We start from the raw sequence: 16,799 nt of genomic DNA, 5'->3' as shown, positions 1-16,799 counted from the left end.
TTAGTAAAGGCGAGTTACCTTTATTGCAAAATGAGGTTATGCTGATATTTATTAAGAGTATGACAAGAATAGAATAAGAACCGCAGTTTCCATGAAGTTTTTACTGGACCAAGATTCGAGTGTAACCACGCTGCTGTCGTTCTTGGTCGCAAGTAAGTTTTTCGTAGACGCAGATGACCTGGTGTGTGGCTTCAGCGTTCTCTTCTATTTTAACTTCTGGGTCCATATCGAAAGAAGTGCTGAGAAATGAAGAATAAACGCAAAATTCTTTGAATAAACTTAATGACTTACGATTCAGGAATTTGGATGTACTGCAGCGCGCCATTAATGTCATGTGGGGCGACCCAGAATTTCTCGTCGTAAAGAGGTCGCATCACCTCGACGATAAGCTAAAATCATAGATAGATCTGAGGTTTGTAGGTAGTCTTACCTCGTTCATAGCGTCGACATCCGTGGTGTTCATGTTAGCAAGTCGTCCAGTTGCGCCAGCAACGCCGCCACAAGCACCTTCAGCTGTGGCTGCGTATCCCAAGCAATCATTGCAGTAAGTTTGCGCATCTTGGAACGAGACGGGCTCAGATTTACCGAAGGCAAAAGCAATGGGATGGTTGGGGGTGGTGTTGTCTTCGTAGCAAAGGTTGTCGAACTGTCGGATAATGAAGGGGGTCAGGATGAGAGTGCAGCAAGCACTAGAATAGCTGTAATCCGAAAAATCAAAAGATCAAAACTTACAGGAAAACGAGAGTGACGGAGAGCAAAATCTTGATAGGGACCTGGCCGTCGTCTTCGTTGAGGATTTCGACGAGTCGCATGGTTTCCTCTTCGATCTTCTTATCATGCTCTTCGATGTTGACGCCTTCGAGGCGAGAGTCGACCTTGTTGCCTTTTCCTTTGCCAAACATGACGCTGAATAAAATGAGTTTAACTAAAACCGAAAGAATAATAAGAATAATCATATCTAGAAAATCATAAATTATAATTACGATTTTAGCGCGTTTTCGCGCAAAAACTGAAGTTGGGACATTTTATCTTTAATTTGAGACTTTTTAAATATTCATTTGAACAATTTTATTTTTAATAAAAGGAAGTGTTCGAACAACTTTTTATTTTATCAGAAACTAACTTCTTCTTATTTTAAAAATTCAATGAAAAATTTAAAAAAATCATGTGTTACCTGTGGCGATTTTGGTTGTTCTGTGAGATTGAATAAATTCTGGGAATCACAACAAAGAGGCTCTAGAAACAAGCTGAAATTTTTCATCAAAATTGACTTTTTTCATAGTTGCCTGCTTCAGCGTCAGTGTCAGGGCCGGTTAGCTCAGTTGGTTAGAGCGTCGTGCTAATAACGCGAATGTCGCGGGTTCGATCCCCGTACTGGCCATTCTTTTGTACTTTTACTGCCCAAAAGTACTAATATCATCGAAAATTTCACAATAAAACACCTCAATAAAACACAAATTTCTACGATTTATTTGAAAAAAGGGGGTACAGGCTGAAATCAAGGAAGAGAGCGCGCTCAGCATTTTTTGATGGCTTTCTTGGTAGTCTTGCCGCCGAGAAGGCCGACAATGACGTTGCCCTTTTTGCCTTCCTTGCAAGCAATCTGAAAAAAGAATGAGGTACTGAAGATAGGTTTTGCACTCACCATCATAGTTTTTGCTTGAGTGGCGCACATAAACTTTTGCTCAAGTCCGTTTGAAGTTGATTTTAGTCCCTCAATATACTGGACATGAATTCCCTTCTCAGAGTTTGAAATGCTCGCAAATGCTCGCGAGCGCAAAGAGCGAGAGCGAAAATATATTATTGCTCTGAGAGCAGGGGAGAGGGAGCATGAAAATGAATATGCTCGAGAGCCAAAAGAGCGCGAGCCCAAATTTGAAACCGCTCGCGAGCGCGGAGAGCACGAGCGCATTTGTCGGCAATGCTCGGGAGCTAGACGAGCGGGAGCGGCTGCTCTCGTGCTCGCCATGGAATTGACTCACGAGGTTACGGGGTCGTCGAATCATTTTAGGTTCTTGAAAGCTGCTCGCGAGTCAGATTTTTCAGCTCGGGAGCCAATCGAGCGAGAGCAAAATTTGACCAGTGCTCGGGAGCCAGGAGAGCGAGAGCGCGAAATGAAATGTGCTCGCGAGCGCAAAGAGCGCGAACGCTGAAATAAATGCGCTCGGGAGCACGAAGAGCATCATGCTCGTGCTCGCTCGCTCTCAGGAGAGCCGCTCGCGAGTCACGAAAATTTCAAACTCTGTCCCTTCTTCTCAAAGAATTCATCGAAAGCAACGTAGCAAGCTTCTTCGAGAGAATCTCCTCCACCAGAATTACCGTCTAAAGTTTCTGTTTAACCTGATAACAAAGGATTTTCTTACCGAGGCAGTCGATTACGGTGTTCGTATCGAAGGGTCGGCCCTTTTTCTTGTCAGCTTTGGACGCGTAAAAGTTTCCATCGTCGTAGCAGCTGAGCTCCGTTACGGATGCTGCCACTCCGGTGCTGCATGAGAACTCGAACTTCTGAGAGCCCTTTTTGCCGGCCATCGTACGCACGCGAACACCACCATGAAGATTGAGCTGTTCAGAGTTACAGAAGTCTGTTGAAATTTCTTAAATTGAGAGGCTGGTTAGAATTTTGAAAACTCGAAATGCCAGAGTGAAACTCTGAATCTCTTGTTTGTGTATCAGTCAGTCGCTCCGTGTTAGAATTAGCTGAAAGTCTAAAACTAAGACTGAGCGAGTTGAGCCCTTCTACACCCGGTTTTTATGCAACCAGCCACGCAATAGACATGCTGTCCGATTGATAAGCACATGCATGATGCATCTGACATGCTAAAAATAAGATTCCAGCGCGAATTGCAATTTGCTCCAATCAGCCAATATTGATTGTGTTTTCATCCGAGAAAAAGTCGTTCCATCCCAATCTAAACCTTTCGGATCAGCCCAGCGGGCTAATTTCTACTACATTTACCGATGCAATTAGCCACCTTTGAAGCAACCGCAAAGCCCGCACTGACACAGATAGCGACAAAATGAAAAAAGAGGTCGTCACCAAGCTTTACAAGTGCTATGGAATATTTCTAAGAGAAAGGGTTTATCAAGCAGAGTTGCAAATTTGGCTTTATTTTCGCTGAGCTGAGCTGAATGAGAAATTCTCTGAGCTGAGCTGAGCTGAGTGAGCTGATTTGAGCTATTTTTTACTGTTTTTTAGTAGTGAAATTGTGTTAAAATCATTGAGCTGAGCTGAGCTGAATGATACTTTTCTAAGCTGAGCTGAGCTGAGCAGAACAGATCATGTTCGAGAATAATTGAGCTGAGCTGAGCTGAGTGATTATTATTGTCTGAGCTGAGCTGAGCTGAGCAGATAAATTCATTTTCGAAAATCAGTGAGCTGAGCTGAGCTGAGCGACTGCTCAGCTCACTCAGTCAGCTCAGCTCACTCAGCTCAGCAAATTTGCAACTCTGATATCAAGCAATAAGCAGTTCAATCTGAATCAGGGCTCTAAATCTGAGGCGAAAATCAAAAGTCCGGTCTGTCCAGGTCCGGGCACTTGGCCGAAATTTACAAGTCTGGTCTGGTCTGGTCCGAATCGGAAAACTCGGACTTAAAGTCTGGTCTAGTCCGGGAAAAGTCCGAAAAAGTCCGAAAAAGTCTGGTCCGAGAAAAAAGCCAAAAAATCCGGTCTAGTCCGGTCTAGTCCGAAAAAGTCCGAAAATTTTTCGAATAAAATACAACAAAAACTCGATTTTTTTTCGAAAATTTTTCGAATTAAATTAAGAAAAACTTTAGTATTATGTTCGAAATAAATTCGAATAAGAGAAATCGTCACTTATTCATTAGAATTTTTTTCGAAAATTTTTTGAACAAAATCATGTAAAATTTTCGTATTTTGTTCGAAATAAATTCGTTTAAGAAAATCGTAAGCTTATCAAGAGACAGTTGTGTCTTTCTTGGTTTTTATTCTCGGGATTATTTTTTTTTTCAGTGAGAAGTGTAAAGGTATTCTGTTGAACGGTGATAAAACTATAATTCAGTATCTGTCAGTTACGACATAGGCGGTCAATCTTCGGGGTAAGTTACGTAACCGGGCTAAATGTTAGTGTTAGGGGGGGTTTCAAGGGTGCGAAGCCCCCTGGATTAGCACTTAGGGTTAGGATGTCTTCTCGGACTTTCTCGGACTTCTCGGACTTTTCGGACTAAAACAAAAGTCTGAAAGTGGTCCAGCTTTTTCGGACTTTTCGGACTCTTTCGGACTAAGTCCGGCGAAAAAGGCAAGTCTGGTCTGGTCTAGTCCGAAAATTTTCTCAGCCAAAAATCAGAAGTCTGGTCCGTCCGGCCGGACTAGAACGGACGGACTTCGGACTAAGTCCGAGCCCGGACTAGTCTATTTAGAGCCCTGATCTGAATGAAATAAACCCAAAAATTAGGAAAGAATGCATAGTTTCACTGGCTTGTCTTGCTTTCTTCGTAGGTACCAGTTAATTTAACCTCTTGGGAACGGTACTAAACATTTTCTTTCAGCAATAGTTGCGAGTAAAATTATCCCAGAACTGAGAATGAAGACAAACATCAGCGAAAACACCGTCAAAATGGCAAATGAGGATTCGGACTCTGACATGCCATTTTTCGTGCTCGTGATTTCTTATACAATCGGCTCGTTTATTGTCATCGGATACGCACTTATCGAAGGTTTGTTTTCTTATCGCTTCGACTCCCTTTATCCCCCTCAGTTTATAGGTACTGCTTCGGGCAACCGCCAGATGCACAAGAAAGTAGAAGCCGAAGCAGAGCTCATTCCAACTGCGTATCGATAAATGAGCCGCGAAAAACCAGAAAAAGTTCAGTTCAGTATCAACTTCCACATTGAATAAATCGATATCCTCATCCTTGATTGAACATAATAAAAAAAGTTCTTACAACGAATCCTGCTGTTTTTTATGGAGAAATAAATATTTCCTCGCGGGGGTTCGTTGCGAGTTGATATAAAAAGAACGATGGAAAGAAACCGGCCTCAGAAAATGCTTGTTCCTATATTTTTGAGTTTTTTCGAGTTGACTGCAGGAAATCAATGCATGTTATGCGATATTGTCGAGAATAGCCCCCTAGGGCTGTCGCCAAGGTAATTCTTCCTACATCGTTAAGAGTAGGATGGAATCTATAATAAATCGATCTACCTAACCCTAACCCCTTTCAGTTCAAAGGACATTGACCAGCTTCTCCTTCACCACGTCCTCGTGAAAATCAACCAGTTGGAAAATACGATCAACCGGATTCAAGAAAACCAACGATCGGAGAAAAAATCGAAGAGCTCTCAACCGCGGTCTTATCAAGATCGTCGGACTTGGATGCCATCACTTCCAGGATCTCTGTTGTGGAAGACAAGATTCTATCCGCTTTTTCATCGCAGATAAAAATAACAAGATTGGAGAAAGAAGTTGCGAGCGTATCTGATAACTTGAACCAGATGAATTTGACGGGTAATTATCACGATTGACGAGTAGACCTCAAATTTATCTGTAGCTATCGACAGTCTACTCAACTTCCAGGAGAAGATTTCCGAAAGTGTTCGAAAGCTCAATGAAAAAGTTGGCTGGGAGTACTCAAGAGCTGAAAAGTGGATCGGCCGCCATGGCGTCATTGTTTTCGGAAAACAGCTTCTCGACACAACAGGTCAGTTAACAATCATCATCACTTTCAAAGACAGCCTACTCATTAAATTTCCTAGATGGTGCCTATGACAAAAACACGGGACAATTTGTCGCTCAAGTACCAGGAATGTATTTTGTGGCGATTTCATTTGGAGTCACGAAGAAAATCTGGTACGTCCATTTGCGCAAAAACGGGGCTTACATGGGCTCTGTTCAAAAAGACTACAATCAAGGTATATCTACAATAGACTCGCAAAAGCATCATCATTTTCAGGCCTTGAATCAGCAGTTACGATGCACGCTCTGCTGAATCTGGAGGTCGGAGATGTCGTCGACGTTTTTTGTTCAAACGTAGACATTGAATTTCGAGCCGACTACAACTCAGCGAAGTTCACTGGATTCCTCGTTCACCAGCAGCACTAAACTTAGAGACCTTCACTTTCTGTTTTACGTACTTGGAATAAAGCTTTCAAAGAAAGAACTTACACTCTCCTCGTAAAATACGAGCCATTAATTCAAAATTGGGACAAAATTTCCACCAATTTTTGGCGGCGCTCTTCTGACGAGAGGAAGGAGACTCTTCATAAAAGGCAACATTATCTAACTATTGTTTCGAGCTACAGCAGGCGCTGGATTATCATTCGAAAATAAGTGAATACCAAGAGAAGCAGCAGCGTTCTTTGGTGTTAAAAACGTCGCTCGAGGTAATTCCACTTGGCTTAAATCAACTTTTGAGGCATTCTATTCAAGTGAAAGGCCCTTCCAAGGCAAGGACGAGAGAAAGACAAGGATGTGCTCAAATAGAAAGGCTGGATTCGCCATCAGGAAATGCTTCACTTGCGAGAGATGAGACTTGTGTCATTTTTGTAAAAAGCATAAACAAGCGGATTCGTTGTCTTCATTCATGTGGTTTTACTGGCTGTTCTTGGGTGGTACTTAGGAGCCAAATTGCCCGATTCAATTAAAAATTTTGAGTATTTATTGGACCTTGGTGGAATCAAAATTGAGTTGAGGTAGCCGATAGTTTCTCCCACTTCATAAAATCTTTTCGAAAGTGTTGATTCTCTTGCTGATCTTTTGGATACGCAACAAGGTCTTTTCCTCGGAAGAAATGTTGAAGAGTTGACGGATCTCCTGATCCTCATTGTAACAGTAAGTGACTTTTGAATCCTGAAGCGTAAAATTTGAACCCAGCTCGTCGGAATCGTACCCTTGGCGATGGGACTGCTAGCTTCATTTTCCGTTTTTATGTCGTTGAAAATGAACAGCAGCTGCTGCAAGTGCCTGACCGCCATGCTATCCGTTTTGTCAGCGATTTTGTACTTCATTGTCATGGGAGTATCCATTGCCATGCTCGTTGTGATTTTCAACCCTGCTGTTCGTGGATTGCTCGATGACTCGCTCAGGTAAGAAACCATCTAATCGATCATTTCTCGCATCAGACAAAAATCGCTTTTATGACTTTTTGATCCGTCATAAAAATCGTCTCTTTTCAAATCAACTCAATTGAAGTCGTACTTCAGTGATCTCACTCGTGGAGTAAGCGGTGCAGGCGAAAACTTGGCGGGAGTTCTCACTAGAAATCGTCGTCAAATCAATGAAGATCTTGCTACTGAGCTTGCAAACAGCGAGTATGGACAGTTTATTCAAGAAATCGATCTGAACACTTTTGAAGCAGCGGTCAAAGAACAAGCTCCAAGTATAAATTCTTTCAAAATTTAAGATTAATGTAAAATTTAGACTTCGAACTCGGTGACTACGTGACAGCAGATGGCACCATCGACGTCTCAAACTCAGATGCTCTTGAACAGCTTGCGATTGATTTGAATAATGCTGGCGTCAACGTAGAAACACTGGTCGATAGCATCGTCGAGTAAGATCAGCAATAATACCCGTGTACTCATTAATGTATTCAGTGATGTCTTGACAGATCTCAATGTTGATACTCTCTTGGCTGACTCTGGAATAGAAAAGGCCTTCGAAGAAATCGGCTCTGCAGGAGTAGGTGTCTACGGATTCCTCTTTTTCATGATCATCTTTACTGGTTGTTTTGGATGCCAAGTGCAGGGCCGAAAAGTTTCACATATTTAAATAATCTGTATTCAATAAATAAAAAAAACAATCTTTATTAATCAAATGGATATTAAAAATCTGCCACTGGAGAATTATTGTTTTCAATCAAATTGATTTTAGATGTAAGAAATCACTCTCGTATACAAAGCAGTTGCAGCCTCTCCCGGGTCCAATTAATTAAACGGCACTATTTCTTAAATGAGCCGATCCTTCGGGGATCTTTTCTACTTTTCAAAGAAAAGAATGAAGACCACTGCTGTCTTATTGTTTTTACTTATTCAAGAGAAGTGTTTATTTAATAACTAGAGTTATGCGAATGCATATTCTAAAATCGACTTCACGAAAACACCCTAAAGTGGTTGAAGCAGGGAAAAATTCAATACGAAATATTGAAAGCGTAGTGAATCAAGTACTGGTGCAGCAGAAAACTAAGTGCGACAACGAGACATGCAAGAAATGCTTTAAATATGCTTACTCGGCCATACCTGAAACAACCAGGTAAAAACGAGGCTATTTGATATTCTGATAATTATGACGAAAGCGAGCTCGAAACGAAGATAAAATGCAAGCGAGTGTATCAGCTACGACAATGTTGCAGCCATTACATCATAACGGAGATTATTAACGAGGTTCGCGAAGTATAAGTGATACTTACTCCTTTCAAGAATTCAATGAATATATTATCTGATGAGAATTCGCTGTTCGCGAAATTTGCCAAGGCAACTCCTGGGGAACGGATATTCTAACTACAGACCAGATTATTTAACCACTATTCCGTGATTTTTCCGAAAAAATCTGGTCGATAAATATTCTCAAAAAGTGACGAAGAAGAGTGCCAGCTACTACACAAGCTGAAAGATATTAACAAAGAGTATGTGCAATATCTTTATTTTTCAAGAATCAATGATACAAACATCCTAGGTCTGCGGAATATCGTGTTATAGGATCTGGGTTGTGGTGACTTTTGATACATCTGCTACTGTCGCCACCTGAGCACTGCCGCATTCGTTCGTAGTTTTCGCGTGCAATTCAACGATCGACTGCTCAGCAAAGGCTGATGCCGAGAGTGAACCTAGAATCCCTAATATTCAGTGTTAGCCTTCAACAACTAAAATTCGGGAATTTTAGTTCACGCTATAATTTAAACAGGGAGAACTTTTTACCAAGTCTTGACGTGGAGTTTTCCTGATTGCCGTGGAAGTGTCTCTCTGCCCAAACTTCTATTCTCTTTACGGCGAAGCACGACATGAAAATGACTGATAGTATGATCCCCGACAAAATTAAATAGGGCAACATAAACTTTGCCAAGAGCTCATGTGGTCAACAGTGCGCGATCCGGAGTCGCCGCATGTGCGAGCCCTTATGAGCGCGCGAGAGTCTAGTTCAATCTATCACAAGGGATGAATATTTTAGTTGCAATTACTATGGCAGTTGTCGCTCGCTGTCAATGTCGCCACCTCAGAATGAAGTGCTTTTCTCATTACTGATAGGCTCCATTAATAACGGATTTTAATCGTACGCTCATCCCATCAACCTACTGAAAGATGATTCGGACGAGTTCAAGCTGAAGCTTTCTCGATTGCTTTCTGACCACGTCACAGGCTGGGTATTTTATGAATTTTAAATGTATCGACGGTTTCTTTCGTTGAGAGGCAATTTGAATACCCAGAAAATTGACTTTTGCAGTCAGCTCGAATCAGGAACATGTTCTGATCCATCCTTTGATCATTAATGAATCTTTTATGAACGTGCATTCAGAACACACCTGGACATATCTTATAGGTTTTACTTGCAGTGCTTACAAAACCAATTACTTGACAAGTGTTTGTCTGCCTAGCCGACTAACATTTTTAAGTGATTTTGGGGTTTCCTGTGATTATAGTGGGCCCTCTATTATGCATGGGCGCGGCTTCAGTTTTGAACGACCTTTGTGACAAGTGGGAACTCGATCAGGCAGAGAGAGTGGCGTCGAGGAAACACAAGAAGCAAGCTATTTATGCCCTGCACAATGCCTTGATGGGCGATATTGCTGACCTTGTCTGACAGTGGAAAATAAACAATGAAAAACCAAGTTGAGCTCCCATCAAGAACGCAACTCTACGAAAATTTCTTGCCTATGCGTGTAATTTTACGATCAATTACAGTGGCAGTCATGAATTAGGCACTCATGAGAGTGGATCTCTCCTCCGCCCGGAAGAGCAAGCATTGAAGGAAGCAAAAAATAAATTAGATCTTTCCGGGAGGTAGAGTCAATAAATAAAAGGTGGTCAGGTGGCAAAGGATTGAAGTTTTTTTTTTCATTCAAATAACAATCGAGTATCATTTCAATTACACTATAAATACAGGAGACACAAAATAAATTAATTTCCTAGAGCTCGACATTGAGAGCGAGGCCGATCTTGGGCGCCTTCGGAGTTTCGGACGCTTCGTAGGCAATAGATAAATCTAAAGTAAGAGGGGATGCGTCTTCAGGTTTGCCAGAAGATTTAAACATCATATTGTCCGAAAGCGTCGCTAAAAGCATTTTTTAATTTACGTCTGTTAGGCGAGTCCACTACCTTTAATCGAGCTTGGGATAATTTCCCCGGGTTTGCCTTCAAGACCGACCTTGATGCCGGACTTATTGTTGAAAAACTTCGTTTGCCACGCCACGGAGTAATTCATCTGAGATTTTAATTGATAGGAGAACATTCATCTGTACTTACAAGATGAGCTGAATAATCATATTCACAGTTGAGCATGTAGCCGTGTCTCTCAGAGTTGGCCCACTGATTCAACTCCATCCTTTCCGCCCTAGAAAGAGTTTTTAAGAATTTGGCAACGAAGAGTAATCTTACTTCGGAACTTCCTTCAAATAATGAGGCGACTTGATGGCCTGAGAGATGGCCATTCCATCGCCAGCTGGAGTTGACGAAATCGTGATTTTCGCCTTGTTCTCCGCTCGGCTCCATCGTAAAGCGATAGTGTCGTTTGTATCGAAAGCGTGACACTGTTGGTAAGGGCTGGGCATCTTCTGGAAGATAATGTACGGAGAAGTTGACACAGCAGCTCCGACAGCGGCCTAAAATACTTTCAGTACAGAGCGTTAACATCAAGCTTACCGTGAGAGGACCAGTGAGATAGCTCATCTTATTACCATCGTATGCAGGAATCTGAGTTCCCATCGAACCACCAATGTGGACGTTCATTCCTCGGAAGCTGCCAACATTAGCAGCAGCTTCAATCTCCGCCATACACTGACCACCGTAGATTCCGCCGAGACCACCAGGTGATTGCAGCGTCGAGTTCACTAAAATCGGTTTGAGATGTTCAATCATGCAATTTTCATACGTTTCATATTGAGGGGACCCGCTTGGATGGTCTGCTTGTGCGCCAGAACCATGAGCTTCCACTGCTGGTAGTTTCCTTGGTTCATAAGAACGAGTTGTGAGTTTCGACCGTGTTTGACCAGCTGCATGCCTCCAAGATCACCCTAAATATCATCAAAATTACAGAACTAACCCCGTGCGAATCAGATTACCTTAACGAGATCGCCGTAGTTGAAGGGTCCAATCATCACTTGCAAATTTGGGGCAAGCTGACCTTCGTAATTGACGAAGTCGTTGCCCATCCAGCTCAAAGTTTTCTAAAGAAACAATTAATAATGTTCATCCGTTTAGAGTTTCTTCTGCACCTCAAACTTGAGCCCAGGCACGCCAAACATAGGCATTCCACTTCCGTATTGAAAGTTGGTCGACGCTCCGATGCGATCATTAAGCTGGCAGTTGACGCCCATCTTCAAGCCATCAATCGCTTGTGGCTCCAACATTGAGTTGGATTGATCCAGATCTTTGAGAAGCATGGGAGGAGGATTGAGCTAGAAACAAACATAATTTGAGATTGCCAACACTGAGACTTACAGGTGCAGTTGGCGGTTTCGGTTGGCTAACTGGCGCTGAACAGTGACCAGCAAGAACCGGATCGTAAATATTCAAGATGCTGTCGAGAAGACCACATATCTTTCGGGCACTGGGGAGAACTGTAAACACTGTCTCTGCAACTGGAGATGGTCCTCCTCCTTCGAATTCCGCCATTCTAAAACAGTAATTTTTATAATCAAAATATTTTCATCAATAAAGCCCGTCGCGTGAAATAGGCGTGGCGAAGAGTCGAAATTTATTGCCGTTTTTTCTGGGCGGGGAAATTTCAACTTGGACAACTTAGAAAACTAACGTCAATAGAAAAATAGAGAGAATTTGATGAAAAGATGGTTCAACTAAACGGAAAATCTCTGAATAGTGAGACCATTCTCAAAATCCAGGTAAACAGGCGAGGTCTAGAAATCGAACTTATAATGAATAGGATTTCAACGAGAAAGTTGAGCTTTCTGAAGATGCGTGGAAACGAATTGATGAGTCTCGAGCTGTTGTAGATGAAATTCTCAGCTCAGGGAGAACGAAGTACGCTGTCAACACAGGGATCGGCACTCAGCTTGGAAATGTGGTCATCTCGGAGGACAACTTGATCGAGCTGAACGAGAACTTGATCCGATCGCATTGCGTTGGAACTGGAAATCCAATCTCTGCGGCGCGCACGCGAGCGTTGATGGCAGTGAGACTCAATTACTTTGCTGGAGGATACTCCGGTGTCAGTCGCAGTACAGTCGAGTCTCTTCTGGCCGCTCTCAACAAAAACTGCCTTCCCATCATTCCCGAGCGAGGTTCAGTCGGGGCCCACGACTTGGCACAGCTATCCCACATGACTTTGGGGCTCCTAGGCGAAGGTAAAATGTGGAGCGGGGATAGTTTTTCGGAAGAAGCGAGTGCAAGTGTGGTTCTTGGTCGAAATGAGCTTGAGAATTTGCAGTTGAAGCCTAAAGACGCCATTTCAATGATTTCGGGAAATGCATTTGCAGCTGCTCTTGGCGCAGAAGCGGCCCATCGAGCCAATATGATCGTAAATGTAGCTGATGTTGGTAAGTTGTAAAAACTGGCACTTGTTGAACTATGATTTTATGAGCGATTTTACCGCTTTTTACATAACGTCTTTACATAACCACTCAAGCTTTTCTGTAGTCGCTGCAATGACGATCGAAGGCCTTGTTGGGACTACAGATGCCTTCGATCCGGACATCCACAATGCACGGCCGCACAAAGGGCAGATCAAAGTCGCACGGAAGATTCGATCGTTGTTGAACAACCAACACCAGAAGTCGGAAATCGGCCAGTCTTGGGCGGTTACTCGTGTTCAGGTACGCAAATGTTAAGCAACAAAGGCTTCAGTATTGAATAATTAAGGATCCATACACACTGCGATGCATTCCCCAAGTTCACGGAATTAGCAACGACGTCGTTGAATTCGCCACGGAGCTGATTGAAAACGAATTGGATAGCTCACAAGACAATCCGATGGTTCTCGTCGACCAAAATACGACTACTACTTGCGGGAACTTTCACGGAGGATATATTTCAAAGGCGCTTGATTATTTGGCAATCGGCGTTCACGAAATTGGCAATATGGGCGAGCGGCGTATCGAGCGTCTTCTCAATCCAGCGTGTTCTGAGCTCCCTGCTTTCTTGACTCCTACAGGTTCAGCTTTTTACCTCGACGATTTTAATTGACAATGATTTAGGGGGCATCAATTCTGGCTTCATGATCGGCCAAGTTACAGCTTCGGCGCTTGTCTCAGAAAACAAAACGCTCTGCCACCCAGCTTCAGTCGACACAATTGCTACATGTGCTGGCTACGAAGATCACGTCAGCATGAGCGGCTGGGCAGCGCGGAAGGCCCTTACGGTCGTTGAAAATGTCGAGCGAATCTTGGTAACACCCCTCATCTGATTATTAAACAAACTATTCTCATTAAGGCGATTGAGCTTCTTTGCGCTTGTCAAGCCGTTGACCTACGTCGACCTCTAACATCAACGCCAATTTTGGAGAAGGTACACGCCTGCGTACGAAGCAGCGCACAATTCATGACAACTGATCGGGTTCTGTCAACTGATATCGAAGCTGTCGCGCTCAAAATTACCGACGGTACAATTTGGAACATCGTAAAAGATCATATCGACGCACATGTTGACTGAAGAAAATAGATTTATTATAAATAAATGTTTCACAATAAATGGAGCTGACAATAAGCTGTTTTGAATGAGTTATTACATAAACGAAAAGTGGGGACAGAAAAAGTATTCCATCGGCGATCATAAGTTGGGTAGGGTTGAGGATCAAGGTGGCAGAGAGGAGGATCACGCGATGAAAGTCGAAATAGTCGGTTCCTTCTTTTTACCAAATCAAGATGCAATTTCAGCGTCTAGAAGAGAGTTCGAGATCGGGGGATATAAAATGTTAAATCACCTGTCGCGAGATCTTCGCCTCTCTCGGCTTCGGCTTCTATCTCGACGACGACTATCTCGATCCCTATCACGGTCACGTCGATCGTCACGATCACCTCGACTACTTCTTGGCTCCCTGCTACTTCGACGGCTTCGACTTCGATCGTCTCGGCCAGGGCGACCTGCGAACTCTGGACAATCATCTATTTTATCCTAAACAAAGATCTCGTCAGAATATCAAAAATTTACAGGCAATAGAAATTCTAAAGACTAATCTGATTGCCGGATATCAGCAAATTTTGCTGCACGGCAATGATCATCTACCTTATCGGATTCCTAAAAGAGGTAAGGATTTGTTTCTTTCGAGGATTACTTACAGGACGCTTTCTGAACTCTGGGCAATCATCGTCATCGTCTCTTGGTCCTCTATCGCGTCCTCCGCCAAGGCCTCGTCTAGGGCTTCTACTTCGACTTCTTCTTCGCCTGTCCCGATCTCGCCGATCGCCTCTCCTTCTGTCTCTATCATCTTTGACCATTGGCTTGACAATGGGAGCTCCATTGTCGTCCAATTCGGCGAACTACACAAGCATCAAGCTAGCGCCATGGTGATTGTAAAATATTTCCGTACCCTTGGTGGAGAAATCCGTTCTCCTCTTGCCGCCTTCGATAGTCTCTCCTGTTCTTTGGCGAGCTCTTTTTTGAGCATTTCAATTTCCATGTTAGTAGCGTACACTCCTGTCGCCATCGTTTCTTTCGCTATTTTTCATGTTTTTAAAATTAAGATTCATGATCTACTAGTTACATTTTCTGTCGCCCTGAGCGAAAGTGACTGAGATATTTTTGCCGTTAAATTCGCACCCGTCCATGGCGGCTTGGGCTTCTTCGGCGTCTTCTTGCTCCTTATACCTTTTGGAATCGGTTAGGTTTAAAGTTTAGGAAAGCTATTTTAATGACCATGGCTTGAAATTTTTAACAAGATTGCTTTTGTTTATGCAGGCGTATCTTTTTTAGCAGCTCTGCTACTGGCATACAACTAAGAGCTAACAGGAAGTCCCAATTAGAAAAGTAATTCTAATAAAAGTGAATCTTTGACGCAGGAACGGACTCATAAGCAGACGGATGAGTGAAAGTAGTCTTAGAAGTGATCATTAAAAGACACACCGATTCAAAGGTCTCTGATGATGTCTTTCACACATTCTTTTCTTTCTCAAATGACTTAATTTTTCAAGTTTATGTGTTATCAATCCTGAGCTTTTTTTCTCGTCTGGGAGGAAAACTTTCTGGTCTGTATCCTGAGGTCTTATTTTTGTTGGCAAAATTGAGGCCCTTTGAATTATTCTGAGCGAAAAAAGCTGTTACTCTTTCATTTTTTGATCGTTTGTGAGTCATTCTAGCGGTCAGTTGCTGACAAGACACTGTTACTGTTTACAAGTACTGTTACGAATGTTTTTAAACTCACTCGACGTAAGCTACGCCTTTCATCTCTTTTGTATAGTAGTCCTTTGGCAGGTAAACGTCGCGCAGCTCTCCGAAAACTTGGAAGTAGTCGCGCACTTCCGAGACCCTAGAACAATCGTTACTACCTTTTCCTCTATGTTTCTGTTTTTACTTAGTGCCATTTTCAATTGGGCGGACGAAAAGCTGTCTTGATGGCTTGGCGGGTTCTTTTTGCTTTTGCGCCGCTCCCTTGTACCCTTTTCGTTTTTTCACTAAATATTTGATCAACCGCGGGAAAGCGGAAAAGCGTAACTCACCGACATTAGTTGGAGCTGGCTTTCCTCGGCCACGGCCGCGACCCCGAAAACCACCTCGGAAGCCACCGCCGCCGCCAAAGCCGCCCCCTCCGTTGAATCCACCGGGAGGACCTCCAAAGCCGCCCCCGAAGCCTCCTCCTCTCGGGGGTCCGCCGAAGCCACCCCCTCTAGGACCTCCAAAGCCGCCTCCTCTTGGTGGACCGCCAAATCCTCCGCCGCCTGGAGGGCCGCCAAAGCCTCCACCTCCAGGAGGACCGTTCATAAATGGCTAGAGAAGTCGTTATATAGTCATAAAAAGCAAAATTACCGGAGGACCGCCGCCTCCTCCCATTGCTTTGGGCGCGGACCAGCCCGATCCTTGGTTTGCCATCGGATTTTGACCGAAATCTCCCATTTTATCTAAAAAAAGAATTCGTAAATATCAAAACAATGAAGGAAGAAACACGCGTGCAGTTTCTCTAAAACCAAATCTGGGCGGCGAAACAAAAGTGCGAAAAAAGGAAAATCCATTTTTCCCGTCATCGGTCGCTCAGCGCGAGAGACTAGCGCTGATTGGTTCGTTTCGTCCGTTCGAACCACTTCGCAACGCTCCGAAACATTCATCCAATATCTCGAGGATTTTCTTTAATTAGTCGCGACTTTCCTAAAATGAAACATTTCCTAAAAACTTCTTTGAAGCGTTTATAGAGAAAATCATTTCAGAATAACTTTTATTTCAAAAAATGAAAATTTTCTTACATGGGTTTGGAAATCTGTGTTGAAAACCTGAGTCAGGGTCTGAGAGATCTTAAATTAGAATATTACCACTTCAGTCTATTTTATAATTACGGCTTCGTTTTTAATAAAGCCGCTTGCGGCTTATCACTAAAGATCTTTCAGACCCTGACTCAGCTTGTCTACACAGGTTGCCGTTCTCGATGCAAAAAGAAAAGGTTTATCCTCTTTGGATCCGGTGGAGTAGATTCCTTTTTTGGAATCTTGGAATATCGTGGGCGCCATGAATACACAAAAGAAGTTCAGCCGC

General features: G+C 43.1%; 7 protein-coding genes and 1 non-coding gene across 11 annotated transcripts; 4 read left to right on the top strand and 4 right to left on the bottom strand.

The window, feature by feature from the left end:
* Positions 1 to 31: 31 nt before the first annotated feature.
* Positions 32 to 1,228, bottom strand: LOC145698748 (uncharacterized). The gene is made up of 5 exons (XM_081775965.1): positions 1,175 to 1,228; positions 733 to 906; positions 431 to 689; positions 292 to 389; positions 32 to 239 (listed from the first exon to the last, which is right to left on the bottom strand). The coding sequence occupies exons 2-5, from the start codon at positions 900 to 902 to the stop codon at positions 101 to 103; spliced, it is 666 nt and encodes a 221-aa protein (XP_081632091.1). The 5' UTR covers positions 903 to 906; positions 1,175 to 1,228; the 3' UTR covers positions 32 to 100.
* Positions 1,229 to 1,307: 79 nt separating this feature from the next.
* TRNAI-AAU (transfer RNA isoleucine (anticodon AAU)) lies at positions 1,308 to 1,381 on the top strand. Its single transcript has one exon. It is a non-coding gene; the product is annotated as a tRNA-Ile (tRNA).
* Positions 1,382 to 1,453: 72 nt separating this feature from the next.
* Positions 1,454 to 2,712, bottom strand: LOC145698985 (uncharacterized). Its single transcript, XM_081776231.1, has 4 exons — positions 2,364 to 2,712; positions 2,254 to 2,322; positions 1,646 to 1,743; positions 1,454 to 1,603 (listed from the first exon to the last, which is right to left on the bottom strand). The coding sequence occupies exons 1-4, from the start codon at positions 2,527 to 2,529 to the stop codon at positions 1,517 to 1,519; spliced, it is 420 nt and encodes a 139-aa protein (XP_081632357.1). The 5' UTR covers positions 2,530 to 2,712; the 3' UTR covers positions 1,454 to 1,516.
* A 2,288-nt stretch (positions 2,713 to 5,000) lies between these two features.
* LOC145698758 (adiponectin-like) lies at positions 5,001 to 6,115 on the top strand. Its single transcript, XM_081775975.1, has 5 exons — positions 5,001 to 5,105; positions 5,181 to 5,463; positions 5,507 to 5,656; positions 5,712 to 5,867; positions 5,909 to 6,115. The coding sequence occupies exons 2-5, from the start codon at positions 5,451 to 5,453 to the stop codon at positions 6,055 to 6,057; spliced, it is 468 nt and encodes a 155-aa protein (XP_081632101.1). The 5' UTR covers positions 5,001 to 5,105; positions 5,181 to 5,450; the 3' UTR covers positions 6,058 to 6,115.
* A 91-nt stretch (positions 6,116 to 6,206) lies between these two features.
* Positions 6,207 to 7,773, top strand: LOC145697492 (uncharacterized). 2 transcript variants are annotated; one of them, XM_081774704.1, is made up of 8 exons: positions 6,207 to 6,338; positions 6,385 to 6,459; positions 6,519 to 6,647; positions 6,690 to 6,780; positions 6,829 to 7,040; positions 7,158 to 7,333; positions 7,375 to 7,507; positions 7,551 to 7,773. In XM_081774704.1, exons 2-8 carry the CDS (start codon positions 6,425 to 6,427, stop codon positions 7,723 to 7,725), a joined length of 951 nt encoding a protein of 316 aa, XP_081630830.1. In that variant the 5' UTR covers positions 6,207 to 6,338; positions 6,385 to 6,424; the 3' UTR covers positions 7,726 to 7,773. The 2 variants fall into 2 exon arrangements, with proteins under 2 accessions (XP_081630830.1, XP_081630829.1); XM_081774703.1 differs by having other exon boundaries at positions 6,690 to 6,786; positions 7,551 to 7,772.
* A 2,040-nt stretch (positions 7,774 to 9,813) lies between these two features.
* LOC145696422 (uncharacterized) lies at positions 9,814 to 11,781 on the bottom strand. Its single transcript, XM_081773452.1, has 9 exons — positions 11,607 to 11,781; positions 11,381 to 11,563; positions 11,228 to 11,332; positions 11,038 to 11,179; positions 10,809 to 10,996; positions 10,545 to 10,768; positions 10,413 to 10,500; positions 10,266 to 10,371; positions 9,814 to 10,221 (listed from the first exon to the last, which is right to left on the bottom strand). The coding sequence occupies exons 1-9, from the start codon at positions 11,778 to 11,780 to the stop codon at positions 10,076 to 10,078; spliced, it is 1,356 nt and encodes a 451-aa protein (XP_081629578.1). The 5' UTR covers position 11,781; the 3' UTR covers positions 9,814 to 10,075.
* Positions 11,782 to 11,869: 88 nt separating this feature from the next.
* On the top strand, positions 11,870 to 13,813 carry LOC145696409 (histidine ammonia-lyase-like). The gene is made up of 6 exons (XM_081773437.1): positions 11,870 to 12,007; positions 12,049 to 12,661; positions 12,762 to 12,937; positions 12,984 to 13,275; positions 13,319 to 13,509; positions 13,554 to 13,813. Exons 1-6 carry the CDS (start codon positions 11,954 to 11,956, stop codon positions 13,770 to 13,772), a joined length of 1,545 nt encoding a protein of 514 aa, XP_081629563.1. The 5' UTR covers positions 11,870 to 11,953; the 3' UTR covers positions 13,773 to 13,813.
* Positions 13,765 to 16,170, bottom strand: LOC145696410 (uncharacterized). 3 transcript variants are annotated; one of them, XM_081773438.1, is made up of 9 exons: positions 16,083 to 16,170; positions 15,776 to 16,043; positions 15,631 to 15,730; positions 15,481 to 15,585; positions 14,824 to 14,927; positions 14,650 to 14,777; positions 14,399 to 14,599; positions 14,044 to 14,234; positions 13,765 to 13,999 (listed from the first exon to the last, which is right to left on the bottom strand). In XM_081773438.1, exons 1-9 carry the CDS (start codon positions 16,167 to 16,169, stop codon positions 13,993 to 13,995), a joined length of 1,191 nt encoding a protein of 396 aa, XP_081629564.1. In that variant the 5' UTR covers position 16,170; the 3' UTR covers positions 13,765 to 13,992. The 3 variants fall into 3 exon arrangements, with proteins under 3 accessions (XP_081629564.1, XP_081629566.1, XP_081629565.1); XM_081773440.1 differs by lacking the exon at positions 13,765 to 13,999 and having other exon boundaries at positions 14,105 to 14,246; XM_081773439.1 differs by lacking the exons at positions 13,765 to 13,999; positions 14,044 to 14,234 and adding an exon at positions 14,277 to 14,357.
* Positions 16,171 to 16,799: the final 629 nt, after the last annotated feature.

This window comes from Oikopleura dioica, chromosome 2, assembly GCF_907165135.1.
Source record: "Oikopleura dioica chromosome 2, OKI2018_I68_1.0, whole genome shotgun sequence".
NCBI lineage: Eukaryota > Metazoa > Chordata > Appendicularia > Copelata > Oikopleuridae > Oikopleura > Oikopleura dioica.
Note: the sequence above shows the minus strand (reverse complement) of the source record. Positions and strands in the feature narration are given on the sequence as shown.